This window comes from Peromyscus eremicus, chromosome 4 (genome assembly GCF_949786415.1).
Source record: "Peromyscus eremicus chromosome 4, PerEre_H2_v1, whole genome shotgun sequence".
Taxonomy (NCBI): domain Eukaryota; kingdom Metazoa; phylum Chordata; class Mammalia; order Rodentia; family Cricetidae; genus Peromyscus; species Peromyscus eremicus.
The window spans coordinates 13,729,824-13,745,105 of record NC_081419.1 but is presented as its reverse complement, the minus strand read 5'-3'; the positions used below and the strand labels follow the sequence as shown (position 1 = coordinate 13,745,105).

The 15,282-nt window shown below is 52.1% G+C and overlaps 1 protein-coding gene across 2 annotated transcripts; it reads right to left on the bottom strand.

Moving 5' to 3' along the window:
- Psd4 (pleckstrin and Sec7 domain containing 4) lies at positions 1 to 15,281 on the bottom strand. 2 transcript variants are annotated; one of them, XR_009378722.1, is made up of 17 exons: positions 14,344 to 15,281; positions 12,343 to 12,471; positions 11,989 to 12,097; positions 11,211 to 11,571; positions 8,174 to 8,350; positions 7,654 to 7,734; positions 7,416 to 7,528; positions 7,157 to 7,215; positions 6,875 to 6,964; positions 5,437 to 5,480; positions 4,905 to 5,065; positions 3,830 to 3,900; positions 3,383 to 3,546; positions 2,839 to 2,983; positions 2,443 to 2,586; positions 1,315 to 1,643; positions 1 to 354 (listed from the first exon to the last, which is right to left on the bottom strand). XR_009378722.1 is itself a non-coding variant. In XM_059260245.1 (16 exons), the coding sequence occupies exons 1-16, from the start codon at positions 15,265 to 15,267 to the stop codon at positions 1,386 to 1,388; spliced, it is 3,030 nt and encodes a 1,009-aa protein (XP_059116228.1). In that variant the 5' UTR covers positions 15,268 to 15,281; the 3' UTR covers positions 1,267 to 1,385. The 2 variants fall into 2 exon arrangements, 1 of the variants encoding a protein (XP_059116228.1); XM_059260245.1 differs by lacking the exon at positions 1 to 354 and having other exon boundaries at positions 1,267 to 1,643.
- Position 15,282: the final 1 nt, after the last annotated feature.

Below are 15,282 nucleotides of genomic sequence, written 5' to 3'. Positions count from 1 at the left end.
TTCTTTGGTAGGCTCTATTTATTGCACACCCATTGGGTGCATGGGCCAGCCCCAGGCCCCGGCCAGAGACTCCCCTGCCATGACCTTAAGGACCAGCCCCACATTGTGGAGCTCCAAGCCTTCAGAGTTGTTCCAAGCATTATTGGAAGGGAGGACACACGGCCCAGCAGGAAGGCAGGAGAGGCAACGTGTCAGTCAGAGGGTGGGCAGCAGAGGCCCCGGTTGGCCAGAAACTTCTTTGCACACATGGCTGAACAGAGACAATGGTGGCTGCTCCCTGAGCCCGGTCTCCTCCCTACAGGCACAGCCCTAAGTCCCTGAGTCTCCAGAACCTCCCCTGGAGAACAGGCATACCTGGGAAGAAGCCAAAACAAAGTAAAGGGGGTTTCCCAAGGCAAGGCAGCAAATCCCTGGGAGCTGCCCTGGGAATGAGAAAGAGGTCCTGACACCTTCAGGAATGCAGCTTTGAGGGGCATCAAGGGTGGGGGTGGGGGCTGCAGAAAGCAGTGCCCCAAGTCTGGCTTAGAACCCAGGTCTCCGATTGCCACCTCCACCACCAGGCAGACTCCCAAGGGGAACTGTCACCACCCTTTCACCCCCTCGCCCTCCACAGTGGTCCACACTTGAAGAACCACCCTCAATGTTCTCAGAAAACAAAGGCTCCTTGTTCCAAGAGTTCTCCACAGAGCCCTAGAGGCCCCCATTCCTACTGAGTGGCCTGGCGCGGCCACAAGCTCTGCTCTGTTGATTAACAATTGGGCATGCAGCCCTCTCATCTGCCCCGGAGGCATCGGCTGATTGGAGGACAAAGCAGCCTGAAGATCAGAAGCCTGGAGCCCCGCAGCCTCCCTGAGCCTTTAACCTGCCGAGGTTCCTGTTAGAAGGCTGCTCTCTAGTGGGCAGTGCTGGAGTCACCCTGCTCGGGATCACAAGATGCTGGTTAGGAATGCCCAAGATGTCCTGCCCTATCCTGCTGGCACTCTCCCCGATTAGGTCACCTAATTCAAAACAAGACCATTTCCAGTGATGTGACCAGCCTGGCTAGACTGCCTCAAGCTACCTCCCAAAAACCCAGGCCCACGTGTGCCCAGGGAATGAAATGGCCCTGTGTTTTAGGGGATGGAGCACATGGGACAAACTCTGCAAGTGGAACCAAGTCCTCACTCAGCCTTCCTCTTGAATGGTCGGTGATGCCATGGGGGACAGTGAGCAAGTATGGCAGGCTTAAGAAAGCTCTAGAGAGCCAGAGAATGGAGGACACAGGGAAAGGAGCCCCATCCTTCATCACAGAAGGGACGGTGCCTCACCCCTCACCATGGGAACGTAAGGTTTCATTTCAAGTCTACCCCAGGGCTGGGGTCAGTGTCTATGAGAGGATGATGGCGTCACAACGGATTGCGGTTTCTCTTGGGAATGATCTTGCGGTATGTTCTGCGCTCTGAGATGTTGCGTTTCACCTTGGCCGTGGTGGGGGCCTCATCCTGGTGCAGGGATGGGCTGGAGTGGGACTTCTTCAGGCTGGGCTTCAGATCCCGAGGGCCTTCAGTTTCCTTCCCAACTTGATCTTCCCACAGAGCCAGGTCTGCCAGAGGAAAGTGTAGGCGGGACACCAGAAGCTGCACGTATGTCTCGTATCGAGTTTTCTGGAACACATAACCAGACACTTTAGTGCAATCCCAACTCCTAAGGGCAGTTTTTTCAAACACTCCTCCCGGGTGTTTGAAGCTATGGTGGTAGAGGGATGCCCTAAGAGCTCTGCACAGCTCTTAAGCATCTACATGGAATGAACCCACTGGGGTCTAACCATGCTTCTGAACAATTGCCATCTGGGGAACATGATGCTGACGGCCCTCATCTGCTAATACTCTTAAGGCCCTGAATCTAGAATACCATTCCCAGTTCACAACCCCACTGGACCCTGCCCTGGGGGGTTAGCTGGTTATGAATTATTTTTATGTGCTTTATAAAGGCTGAGTTGGTCAATAGATAAAGGGTCCAGATGGGTTGTGATGGGGACAAGCTGGGTCCTTACTTTACCCAAAGACCTCTGGGAAGTGGGGCAGTCACCACCATGAAAACAACCAATATTACAAAGGGCTGGGCAGGCACTTTGAAAGCTAGAGAGGGAGTGGACTATGTAAGGGGCCAGGAAACTTATTGTTAATTGAGATAATCCATGCAGGCAATCAAAGCGTTAGGTAGGTAATAGAAGGGATAATTCAGCAATGGAAAAGCTATATATACTCCTTAGAGGATAAAGCATCCTGTAAGTGTTCTTGGGATGAAAGGCAAAGGGTCTTTAGTGCTCACAGACCCCAGTCACTTTATGTCCACCCCTGCATGCTTCTGGTTTCTGGGACAGCGGCAGCCAGGAGAGGGCGACAGAGGATCCAGCCGACAGGCGGGCTGGCCAGGGCAGCCGGAAGACACCAAGCTGCTCACCTCGTGCTCCAGATACTCCTTCCGCAAGCGATACTCCTCCAGCTCGCGGCTACGGCCGCGTCGATCGGGCAGGTTCCTCTGCAAATCCAACAGGTCATCGGAGGCAGCATCCAGGCAGTTCTCGTGGGATCGATGCTGCTCCTCCTGGGAGAGGAAGGTGAAGGAGAAGCTGACCCAACTACTGCTCGCTCCCTGCTCCCTGCCTCTCTCGAACTTCCGATCCAGTTTGAGCAGTCTCCCAGGCCTAGTGCTCCGCTAGGATCACCGCCTCCTCCTGCTGGGCGACTGCTCAGGCCCTCCCATTCCCACCCCACCCCCACCCCCGGACCTCCGCACCCACTTCTGACCTTCCTGCGCCCCCCCCCCCCCCACGCCCCCAGGTTGGCTAGGCAGTACCAGGGAGCTCTGGGCCGGGTTCATGGGCAGGATGGGCCTCACGAATCTACGCTGGGAGCCCACTGCGGCTGGAAAGGGGGGTGCTGAGTGTGTGGCGGCCGCCAGGTTGATGCGCGCAATCCAGGAGGCCATTTCCTTGGCGGTGCTGCAGGCAAAAGAAGTCACGTGTCCCCAGGGGTTCGCCAGTCCTACATCTGCCCTCCCCTCCCTCCACACTTCTGTTGCCTCCCCAAACCAGAAGCCCAGCTTTAGTGGGGGTGAGGTGTAGCAGGGTGACTGAATTTTGTCTGCCAGAGGAAAAACCAGGATGGCAGCAGTCGCTGGTGACATTCTAGAATCTTCTGTTAACATACAAGGAAGAGGGTCATGTGGAGAGGAATCAGCTTGCTCACACATTCTGTCTGCATTCCCAGCACCTGTCCCCGCACAGAACTTTAAGGTTTCCGGGTGGAGGTCGTAGGTCTCATCAGGCTTGGGACCTTTTTAATAAACACTGTCAGGGGCACGGAGACCTTGCCACCTGTCTCCCACTCTGGGGACTCACGGTGCCTGGAAGAGGTAGAGACGCCAGTCTGCAGTCCGAAGCTGGAAGACATGGGGCTTCTTGGTATAGTGGGTGGCTGGGCTTGCTAGTGAGTGGTGTACTCCCACGGGCTCATCCACGAGATGTCCCACCAAACTCTGGCCATCCAGCCAGTGGCCCTCTCCCTGCCGCCAGACACAGGGGCTCAGTGAAGAGGTTATCAGCTGCCCAGCCACCCCGCAGCCCTGGACCTCTCCTCGACCCCATTAGCTGGATTCTAAATAGCACTGTAACAATTGGCATGCATCCGGAATGATGCTGCCCTCAGCTTTACACTTCTAAAGCCTCTGTAACTAGTGTCCTAAGATACCATTCCCAGTCTACAAAGTACTTTTCTATCCCTCTTCCCTGCCTTCCTTACCCCAGCCCTGGGAAGTCAATAATTTGTGCTGTTGACTCCCTTCCTACCTTCAGGAAGTAGAGCACCATCCCTTTCAGTAAGGTGTGGAACATCTTCCAGCCTCGCTTGCCCCATGGCGCTGTCCCAAGGGAAGACACAAAGGTGGGTGGTGGTGCCTACATCCAGATGTTCTCAAGTATGCGCAGAGTCCTGGCGCACACCCCTTACACCCTCACAAGGAGGCATATGAACACAGAGAGCACACCAACACAGGAAAACATGGACAATCAAAACAGACATCTGAAGGCTCCACACACAGAAACAAAACCAGAGAACTGATGGCATACAAGTGGGTGTTCATGAAGACCAGCTCGCCCCAGACCCCAGGTGCCCATACTTAGGAACAAACAATTCTACTCAGCCCTTCCTATAAAGTATAATGGGTCTGCCCACTCAGGGAGCATAGGGGGAACCCTTGGAGCACCAACCCCCCTTTCTCTCTCTGCCTAATTTCCTCATTCTGGCCTTGTAGGGCAGAACCTGTTCTAAGGTACTTGGCCAGAGGGAGGCCTGATTTCCCGTGGTTATCCTCGGGAGTCCCCTTAGGGACAGTGTTAGCCACCACATAGTGTTTAACCTCTGGTCAGGCAGTTGCCCTGCTCAAGAGCTTTCAACTGCCCTGGGAATGAGCCCCAAATGTCAAATATGGCCGATTTTGTCCCTGCCTTTCTCTTTCTGAGTGGATTCTGCAGTGCTCTTTGCTCTGTAAAGGATGTGCTCAGACAAGGCAAAAATTCAAACCCTCTTATTTTTACAAGGTTCCTTTCAGATGCCATCATTTGCCAGAACCTCCCTTAGGCCTGTCTCTGTAGCTAGTCCTCAGAAGCAAACCTCAAACACCTCTCCCTCCCCTGCCCCATACTCAACATGCCCGCCCCCCCCTCCACCGGAGACACTGATGCGCTTGTCTAGTCTTTGCCTTACCACAGGGGGCTAGGAATAGCCAGACCTATTCTATCTCGGCATTCAGTTACCATTCAGGAAAGGAACACAGGTCCCTCGTTCTTCTCTGCCCACAACATAGGGCACGGCCCCCAAGTAGAGCTCTCCCTAGGTACACCTTTGCTCCCAGGCAGCACTCACTCTTCTTGCCATCAGCATCGTGGTGCATCTTCCGAGCCAGGATGCCCTGCTTATAGGTGGGCACTGTGGGGTCCTGAGCCATCTGGAGGAAGGGGCTGCTTATCTTGCCAGCTGAGGGAGAGGGCTGGTCCTTCTCAGGTCTGGCTGCATCCTCTTCATCTCTGGATGGCAAAGAATCAGGGTGGGAATGTTGGTGGGACAAGTACCTCTGCCTCTTGGGGACTCAGCACCATCTCTTACTGGGGAGGAATATAAGAGGAACCTCCTGGAGGAAAATCTCATCAAAAGCCAACTTATCAAACCCTGGATAGCACTGCAGCACCCACCCCTCACCAGCTCTGGCTTCTCCAGTAGTGCCCAAGTTCCTCTGCCCTCCCCCGAACTGGCCCAGCCTCCTGCTGCTGGCATCACCCACTCAGAAGGAGGACTGGGTAGGCCCTTGAACTTCTCCAGTTGTCAGGTGGACAACAGTGAATACTCAGAGGCAGGAACGAAGGGCAGGAAGCGGAGGGAAAGAGGAGCTCTCACTTACACAGCCCACTCGAGCTTCTCACTTCGGATCGACCAGTAGAGGGCCTGGAACAGAAGTACAGAGACAGGTGGAGGACCTATAGCACCTGTATTCATTGTGTTGGCAGACATCTATGGGCACACGTACTAACTCTTCCCTCTATCCCATCATAATTGTCTTTCTCCTGAACAGGCAAGCATTCACGATCCATTTATCCATCCATCCACCCATCCATCCCTGTGCTGGGTACTGGAGACATAAAGATATTAAAGTAGCCAAGGCTCTTCCCTGCACAAGCTTAGTACATTCTAAACTAGTCCTTTGAGAGAGAACATGACTCACTCACATACTGTTCTGACAGAGAAGGAACTTGGCTAAACAACACTCACACAATGCATAATTGGTAAATGAATGAATGAATGCTGAGTTAGAACTTTGGAGTAACGTATCTTGCTTGCTTTTATAGCCCTTGATGTTCCTGGCCAGGTAACTTGGAACACAGGAAATGTTCGAGAAATGATCACTAAGCAGATGAAAGAGCCAGTGGTACAGCTGTTTGTGAAACGTGTGAGCCAGGCAGAGTGCATGGCTCCTGACAGCTTTCATCATCTTGATAATGACAGTGTGAGACGGTCACTTCTCTCCAAAGCAATTTGAGTTGACGCAGGGGCATTCTCAAGACTAGGACTAAAACTAGGAACACCCAGTTCCCAAACTGCTGTGGGATGTTCTGTATGGCAAATGTGTTGTTCTGATTGGTTAGTAAATAAAACACTGATTGGCCAGTAGTCAGGCAGGAGGAAGTATAGGCGGGACAAGGAGGAGAATAAAGCTGGGAAGTGGAAGGCTGAGTCAGAGACACTGCTAGCCGCCACGATGACAAACAGCATGTGAAGGTGCCGGTAAGCCACGAGCCACGTGGCAAGATATAGATTTATAGAAATGGATTAATTTAAGATATAAGAACAGTTAGCAAGAAGCCTGCCATGGCCATACAGTTTGTAACCAATATAAGTCTCTGTGTTTACTTGGTTGGGTCTGAGCGGCTGTGGGACTGGCGGGTGAGAGAGATTTGTCCTGACTGTGGGCCAGGCAGGAAAACTCTAGCTACACCAAACCTGAGAGCAGGATTTCCCTTACACAGAACTTTGTGTCTCATACATTCATTCAATCCATCAGCACTTGTCAGACTTGAAAGGGGTAACAATCCTCTGAGAATGTAACAAAACAATTTCAGATGCATAGAGTGTGGTTCTGTAGGTCCAGGGATGTCCATATGCAGAGCCAACAAATCCCAGGATACCACTGATACTACCAGACAGGGACACATAGGCAAACCTTGTCCTCATAAGGACCTTTCAACCAAACCATGTCTGAGCTCTCATTTCCCCTTGGAGCTAGAGTTTCAGGCTGCAGACAGAGAAGACAGAGAGGGTCCTGGCCTTGTAAGGAGCCTTACCTTTAGCAGCTCCTTGGGGAAGTTCCTGCCATCCTGTAGTCCATTCAGGTTGGTTATGAATTCCTGGCAGCTCATGCTCTTTCCAATATTCTGTGGCCATGGAGAAGTGAGACAGTTTGAACACCCCACTCTGAGAGAACATACCCCTAGGTGGTCACTGGGGAACTCCAGGGCCCTGCCCTGACATATTCCCAGCCTCTGGTCCATTCTTCCCCTCATCACCATGCCATAGTCCTCCACCCAGACCCCACGTCAGTTCTCTAGGTGTTTCCCACTCCTTACCTGTCCATGCAGGTCTGTGTTAAGAAGCATAATCGCACAGGTCAGGGTGTGTATAGAATCTGTCCCCAAGAGAGGCAAAGCTCATTGGAATCTAGACTTCTGTGGTTTCTGCCCACACTGAGGGTGACTCCCCCCATTTCTCTCGAGCCTCAACACACTCCCAGCAGCTGCTGCCCAATGAACCCCGAGTAAACATGGGCTATTTCTATAACACCCCCAAAATCCTTCTGCCCCCCCCCCTTGGGCCCACTCTCCATACCTACTGAGGGGAAGGCCCCAGGATTGCAGTAATGGAAGCGTTTGGAAAACTGGTAGAGAATTCGTTCCCGCTCCTGAGTCTCTCCACTGAGCACCAGGGCCTGGAGGAACCCCCTGCCCAAGAAAGCCAGGATTAAACAGAGCCACACACCCCAGGAGCTTGGAACTACTGCCCTGCAGCTGTCCCTAACCACCCCCACACCCAACTCCTGCCCCCTCAGAGGGCCAGAAGGCCTTACCGGAGGGCTCGGTCCAGGCTCTGGCCTTCGAACTGGAAGAAGGACAAGTATGCCTCAGCCACAGCCCTGCTGAAGTCATTGCTGTAGAGGGCAATGGAGATAAAGATGGTTCTGGGGGTCAGGCTGAACTGCAGAGGGGACCCAGGGTGGCAAGAGCCAAATAAGAGAAAAGTACAGCCAGGCTAGGTGCCAAGTCCCAAGAATGGCTAGCCTGCTCCTGATACTTGGGTCAACGCTACCATGATAGGCCATGTGGAGTCTGGGGCGGGCAAGGGGAGGAGTCAGGAGTTTTAGGTGAGACTGAGAAGAAGCAGAGCTGGCCAAGAATGGGGGGTGGGGAGATGAGATGGGATGGGGAGGAGCCAGGATGGAGATGAAGGGATGAGAGGTAATGATAAGGCTGGAGGGAAATAAAGCAGATATTGGTCAGGGAAAGGCCAGAGTGAGATGGCCAGTGGAAGAAGCCTATGGGTAGCTCCCTCCTGTACTGCCTTACCCTTGTGTCTCAAAAGCTCCTTACTTCTTGCGTAGGTGGGCAGCCACTTCAGACTTCCGGAAACCATTCAGGTGATAGAGGCGCAAGGCTAGGTCCCAGGCCCCCTTGTCATTTCTGATGTTATTAGCCATCTTGTCTCTAGATGATGGCCTCCAGCCTTCCTCTGGAGATTGAGCTTGGGGTGTGGAGCTCTCAGGAAGCCTAGAAAAATCCAGTGGTGCCCTCAGGAAAATCCATTGTGTGGACATGCATGTCAAGTGTCCTCCAAGGCCATAGGAAGAACCAGAGTTCAGGGTTAGAACTACGACTCTTGGGCCTTGGAATGGTGGGGTCTGGAGAAGCTGAACCCAGGTCCTCCACATGGAGAGACAGGGCCAAAGTTGTGTCGGGTTGGGCTGGGACCAGGAGATCTCAGAGCAGAGGTACTGAAACAAGACCCGTGGGATTGGAGCCAAGCTGGTGGGACATTTCCCCAGGTAAGCCACAAAGATGTCTCAAGCTTATCTCATCTTGAGTGGCAGGTGGAGCCCTGTGAGGACCTCAGTGGTGTGTTGTCCACCCTAGATGAGGTGCTGTCCTGGCTAGTTTTATGTCAATTTAACACAAGCTATCGTCATTTGAAAGGAGGGAACCTCAATTGAGAAAATGCCTCCGTAAGATCTGGCTGCAAGACATTTTCTTAATTAGTGATTCATGGGGGAGGGCCCAGGCCATGATGGGTGGTGCCATCCCTGGACTGGTGGTCTTGGGTTCTATAAGAAAGCAGGCTGAGCAGAACCATGGAAGCAAGGCAGTAAACAGTACCCCTTCGTGGCTTCTGCATCAGCTCCTGCCTCCAGGACCCTGCCCTGTTTGAGTTCCTGTCCTGACTTCCTTCAGTGATGAACAGCAATGCTTAAGTGTAAGCCGAATAAACCCTTTCCTCCCCAAGTTTCCTTGGTCATGGCGTTTTGTCGCAGCACTAGAAACCCTAACCTAAGACAGGATTATCTCTTTATCTGCAGCCATCCTCACGCCTCTATGCCCCAGCCTCAGCCCCATACCCAACTCTTAGTTCTAGAGCCACAGAGGATGTAAGGTGTGAGGGTCAGGTTGAGAACAAGGAGTCAGTCTGGCTTTAGGAATGGCAAAAACTGGAGGAGGTCAGAGGAGGTTTCTGATGTGCCCTTTCCCTGCCTCACAGCTCTTTCCATAAGACTGGCTGGTGACCTATATGATAGGTATACACAGACAGACCCAGGCAAACCACACCACGGAGAACACCTAAACTAAGATTCCCAATCCCAGCCCTACCTGGCTCCTGTTCCCCTGAAACCTTACAACCAGATGCCAGGTATTGCAGGTATTCACATATTCATCATCTAAGTTTCCACCTAGGGAGCTGAACGGGTAGGCCCACTTGAAGACAATCACTGAGAAATGGCTGATTATTGGAATTCATCCAACAGCCTCCTTCACACCAACGAGTGGGTCAGCGGGTGGGAGCTTCGCTGGTAACTCCCTGCTTCCTAAGCCTCCTAAACATCCCAGACCTCAGTAATAAACACAACATCAGTACACACAGAGCATAAATACAACAGAGAGTCATTGGAAACTGAAATTCCAAACACCGGGATCTCATGAGGTCCACGACAGAAGCCCTAGAAGTCGGTAGGGACCACAAGGGAACCACTGACGATAGGGGAGGGCAAGGCCGCTGAGCGCTGAAGATGAGGCAATAAAAACAGCTTGGCACTGGTCACATCTAAAGAGGATCATCTAGATAAACCCGTCAAGAAAGCCCTAAAATACGATATAACAAATGACCTCGTCAATAGTATTGCTGTTAAAACTATGTCTAGGTGGGAAGGCATGTTGGGGGGAAAAGCACTATATAATGAAGAATTGCATACTTTAAATCAGTGAATCATATGCTATATGAGTTATGGCTCCATAAAGCTATAGTTTAAAAATGTCGTCATGCTCTCACTATGACAAGTCAAGTATAAATGCGTGAGGGCCAGGGAAATCAAAATTCCTACATACTGTTAAATACAATATTAATTTTATTTATACCATATCTGGTAGGTAGCATTTACCCAGGTAAAGTCCCAGTTATACCAGCTTTTGCCTTCATTTTCTCTGAAAGGTTGCCATTCCAGGTAAATTGACTAGCTTTGGCCTGGGGCTGGATTTGCTCTCATCTTTGGTACAATGAGCTTCCCTTTCCAGATTCCAAGTCTTCTGTGGTTACCCAGCCTCCGAGAGGCTCCGGGGCAACAAGGCTTCCAGATTTATGAAAAGGATGGTTTTCTGATTGTGATGCCCACTGACATTCTAGTGCTACCACCCACGGGTCCTGAAATGGGAGCAGGGTTCACCCTGAGGTTGCCACACCATTAGGCTCATGGTCTGAACCCCGACTGGCTTCTGTTAGTCTGACCCCTATTTAGCCATCCAGAAGAAAAACCCTGTCCCCATGTAGACTCCAAAGGGCTGAAAGCCTTGAGGTAGTATGCTGGGGCGGGCAGTCACCTCAGTGGGCTTCTTTGTGGACCTGTTCCTACCTATGGCTATGGTTCTGAGGTTACATAAGTCCTGTCATAGGCTCCAAGACATAGTATCCCAGTCCCAGTCACGTCTCCCCTTGCTGAGATCCCATTTAGCATCTGGGCCCAGATGCGTTAGTGAATGTTTTCTATTAATGTTAAGTTCAGAAACAATCTGTAATCCCTACTCACTAGCTCGTACCCTACAATCCTCCAAGCCTTCACAGGGCTCCAGTCAGGTCCCCCAGACTTCTTCCCTTCTTCCTCTCCTGGTGCCTGGCTGGGGACACTAAACGATTCTGCTTTTGCATGTTTGAGTCTTGACTCTCTGTAACTCTCTGCTCTGTGTGCTTTTAAGTATTCCAGTCTTCCGAAAGTGAACTCATGTAATCCTATATAATCCAGGTAATGTGGTCATGGAGACTGAAGTAAGCATTACCACCTTCAATTCAATGTGCTTCTCTCAGGCTCCACCAAACCAGGGTATTCTTATCACAAGACAATTGCCCAGAGCCAGCTGGCCTGAGACTCACCCTTCTGCAGAAGTCAAGCGAACACGGTGCCAGGTAGCTGAAGCCTCCTCAGTCCTGGCTGGATCTTCACACTCTGCCTCCTGCCTTAGGTTTGGGGCTTCCCCGGTCTCTTCTTTCTTCAGAGAACTTAACTCTGATTCATCCTTCTCCAGGAGCAAAGGGTGTGAGGCATCTTGTGGCCACTTGGGGCTGTGGGGCTCCACTTGTGGACTGCCCTCCTGGGAAGACACCTGGCTGGACCTGGGGCCAGAGCCTCTGTCCTGGGATTCTGGGCAGCTAGGCTCCAGGGAAGAGGCTTGGTTCCTCCAGGGGGCCGAGGTGCAGGGCATGGGCTCCTGGAAATAGCCAGCATCTCTCTCACCTGAGGAATGGCAGGAATGAGCACGCTCAGGTCTGGAGACAGGAAAACAGCTGGCTGCTGTCCCCAGACCTCCTTCCCTTGGGAACCTCCCTGGAACTGGGCGGGATGTCCCATTCTGCTGCAGACAGTGATCTCTCCCTCTCTATCTGGTGGCAGCTCCCAGGACTCCAGTCCCCAGACAGCTCAGCTTTTGCTGAGCCAGTAAGACCCAGACATGAGAAATGCTGTGCCCTGTATATAGCCCTTCATTCTATAAGTATTGGAAAGCTCATTTTATCTATGAAGGCACAGAAGAATTAATCCTAAGCATGTCTGTCTCCAACACAGTATAATGAATCCAACAAGGACTTTTGTCTCCGCTCTGAATCCCAAAGCCTCCCACCACACAGTTTCCCAGATCCCCACACTGGCTCTCACCTCCATTCTGGGAGATAAGAGGCTCCTGGGGCCAGGAAGGATCTTCTGTCTGCAGGTCCTCAAATGTGGGTGGAGTCAGGTCGGAGAGGCTCTGGGGGGTCTGGGAGAGCTGAGGGCAGGAGGAATGAAGAGAGAAGGATGGAAAGAGCTAAAATGAACGATGTCAAGACTACACGGGAGACCCTCCCTGCTAGAAGCCCTTCCTCCCAGAACCCAGGGACAACAGTCTCAGTACTGGTGTACAGAAGAGGAACTGTGGATGGGAGAGGCACCACACCATAGGAGCCCTGGAAACCAGTGGGTCAGAGTGCTTCACAGATGGAGAAGGGAAGGCACAGAGTGGAAGAGACTTGCCCAAGGCTGCACAGGATGTGTGGTGGCAGGACTCAGGTCAAATCCGAAGTTATCTGATTCCTGGATCAACTCATGGTCCACAGAGGGTGCCTTAGGTGAGCCAGGGCTAAGAGCATCTTCCAGGAAAGTCTGAAAGAAGTGACCCTTGGTTTGCCCACAAAATTGTTCCAGGCCCTTCCCCACTCCCTGGAAGACCTTTCTTTCTCACAGGTTGCTCAGATGGCCCCACGTGTGGCTGCTTCTACCCCCAGATGGGGTGTTATGGGAAGGATGATGTCCACCCACTCCTGGGCGGAGTTCCCAGGCTTCTCTCTAAGGACTGAGAGCCTTGGAGGGAGGTCCTGGGACAAGGCATCTCCAGAGGACTGCAGTCCTCTGACGGTCATTGTTCTTTTGAGAGTGGGGAGATTAGAAGGTTCCAGCCTTCTCTGCCATCTTGAGTTCCCCTTATCTCTAAAGCAGAGAATTTCTGGGAAAACTGTCCCCTGACAGCCTTGGATAACTTATGACAAATCCTGGTTGATATCAAGGCTCCTATGCCATTGTCGTAGGGTCTGCTCTACTGACCCTGCACAACAGGAAAATGAAGGATCCCGGGCTAAAAGTAACAAGATGTTGAAATCTCTCAAAAGAGAGGCCAAGTCTCCTAAAATATACAGCTCTCTGTTAGGGACAAAGGTCATCTTACGCTGCTCAGTGACAGCTGGAGATGCCTGGGAGCTAGGAGGGAGGACCTTAGGATGGCTTGGAATGCCGTGAAGGGAGGGGCTGCCTGTTCTCCAAGCCAGTCATCTAGACTTCGCTCCTTGAAGCTGGTGACATGGAGACACCTGGACTTAATTGCATCTGTGTTCCAAATGACACTATTGTACTGATAACATTTCTCATTATTCTAAAGTCTACATGAGTCGATCTTTGTGTGTGTGTGTGTGTGTGTGTGTGTGTGTGTGTGTGTGTGAGAGAGAGAGAGAGAGAGAGAGAGAGAGAGAGAGAGAGAGTATTTGTGTATGTATCTATGTGTGTGTCTGTGTGTCTATGTGTGTGTCCAGAGGCATTTATTTCTATGTGCCTCTGTGTGTGTCTGTCTATTTCCCTCTCTCTCTCTCTCTCTCTCTCTCTCTCTCTCTCTCTCTCTCTCTCTCTCTCTGTGTGTGTGTGTGTGTGTGTGTGTGTGTGTGAGAGAGAGAGAGAGAGAGAGAGAGAGAGAGAGAGAGAGAGAGTATTTGTGTATGTATCTATGTGTGTGTCTGTGTGTCTATGTGTGTGTCCAGAGGCATTTATTATTTCTATGTGCCTCTGTGTGTGTCTGTCTATTTCCTCTCTCTCTCTCTCTCTCTCTCTCTCTCTCTCTCTCTCTCTCTCTCTCTCTCTCTGTGTGTGTGTGTGTGTGTGTGTGTGTGTGAGAGAGAGAGAGAGAGAGTGTGTGTATGTGTCTATGTATCTATCTGTGTGTGTGTGCGTGTGTGTGTCCAGAGGCATTTATTTCTATGTGCCTCTGTGTGTGTCTGTCTATGTCCATGTCTCTGTCTATGTCCATGTCTCTGTCTCTCTCTCTCTCTCTGTGGTGCTTTCAAGTGAGCATGTCCGACATGTAGAAGACAGAGGTTGATGTTAGTGTCCTCCTCTGTTGCTCTCCGCCTTATTTTTTTCAGATGAAGTATCTCTTACTAAACCTGGAGCTTGCCATTTGGCTAGACCAGCTGGCCACTGAGATCCTGGAATCCTGTCTCCACACTCTTCCCTTCAGTGTTGGGTTATAGGTGCACTTTGACACACCCAGCTTTTACACGTGCTCTCAGGTCCCCGAGCTGGCACAGGAAACACGTTAGCACTGAGTCATCTCGCAGGCTGCAAACACACTGGTCAGTTTGGTGTTCTCTCACCTTAGATTTCCTCCGAACTCTACCTTCTGCACAGTGTCCTGGGCCTGTGCCCCCTGAGGAAGGCCCTCCCTGCCATGTCCCCAGCACAGCCCTCAGCTGGCTTCCTCAGCCGACTTACCTCACCTTCCTGATCAGGAGGTACTGTGGGAGCCCCTTCAGTGGACTCTAAGTCCAAGCAGGGGTGAAGCTTATAGGAGGGCACAGGGAATGGAAGGGTGGCACACCGACTGTGATCAGCAGTGTTGCTCCCCAAATCCAGCTCATTTCCTGGTCTCCAGAGCCCTGTGCCTTCTGGGAGTGGAGAATCTAGGGCTTGAGGGCTATGAGGCTTCATATCTGGGTGGGAATCTGGGTAACCCCAGGAAAAGCATTCTCCTTCAGTACTGGTGTCTGAGCCAGGGCTCTCCAGGAAGAGTGGATTATCAAAGAAGATGCTGTCCTCCTCAGCACCCCACTCTGGGGAGGAGCCTGGCATTTGTCCCCTAGGCCAGGTCTGGTTTTCCTCCTCAGGCTCACTGCTGTCGTCTCCAGAGTCTTCGTCCTCCTTGGGCAGGCTGGGGCTCAGGCCCACATCACCAAGGAAGTCCTTAGAGGGTGGGGGGATGCAGCACCTAAGTTCTGCCTTGAGTCCCTCTGTTTTCTCCAGCTCCTCCTCCAGGTCCAGGACACACATCTGGGCCTGCAGGATGCCAGCCCAGAACACCACCTGTGTGGATGAGCTCTGGTTCTGCCGCGGACTCCCCAAAGAGCAGCTGTCCCCCGCTGACCGCGGTGATGCTGGAGTCTGCTTGGCCTCCCCCTGGAAAGAGTAGCTTCCCAGGGGAGCGGGCTCCACACCACAGCCACCATGATGAGCATCAGGCCTGGTGGATTCAGGGGGGTCAAAGGGCCAGGAGCGTTCTTGGCAAGGCTCAGAAGGGCCTGGATGACCGTGTGTTTCATTTGGGCGTGTCCCTGGGCAGGGCTGTAGGTTGTCTTCTAGGCGAATGTTGAGAAATTCCATGGGCCTCAGGTGGTCCGAGGGTCTATTGTCACCCATCATCCACAGAGCAAAAGT

Bases quoted from the DNA above. Each gene is read 5' to 3' on its own strand.
- Psd4 (XM_059260245.1), bottom strand. From the start codon at position 15,267: ATGATGGGTGACAATAGACCCTCGGACCACCTGAGGCCCATGGAATTT. The intron at 8,351-11,210 runs GTGAGTCTCAGG...GGATTTTTCTAG, and splicing joins CGCTTGACTTCTGCAGAAGG to GCTTCCTGAGAGCTCCACAC. The intron at 6,965-7,156 runs GTAAGGAGTGGG...CCATGGCCACAG, and splicing joins ACACAGACCTGCATGGACAG to AATATTGGAAAGAGCATGAG.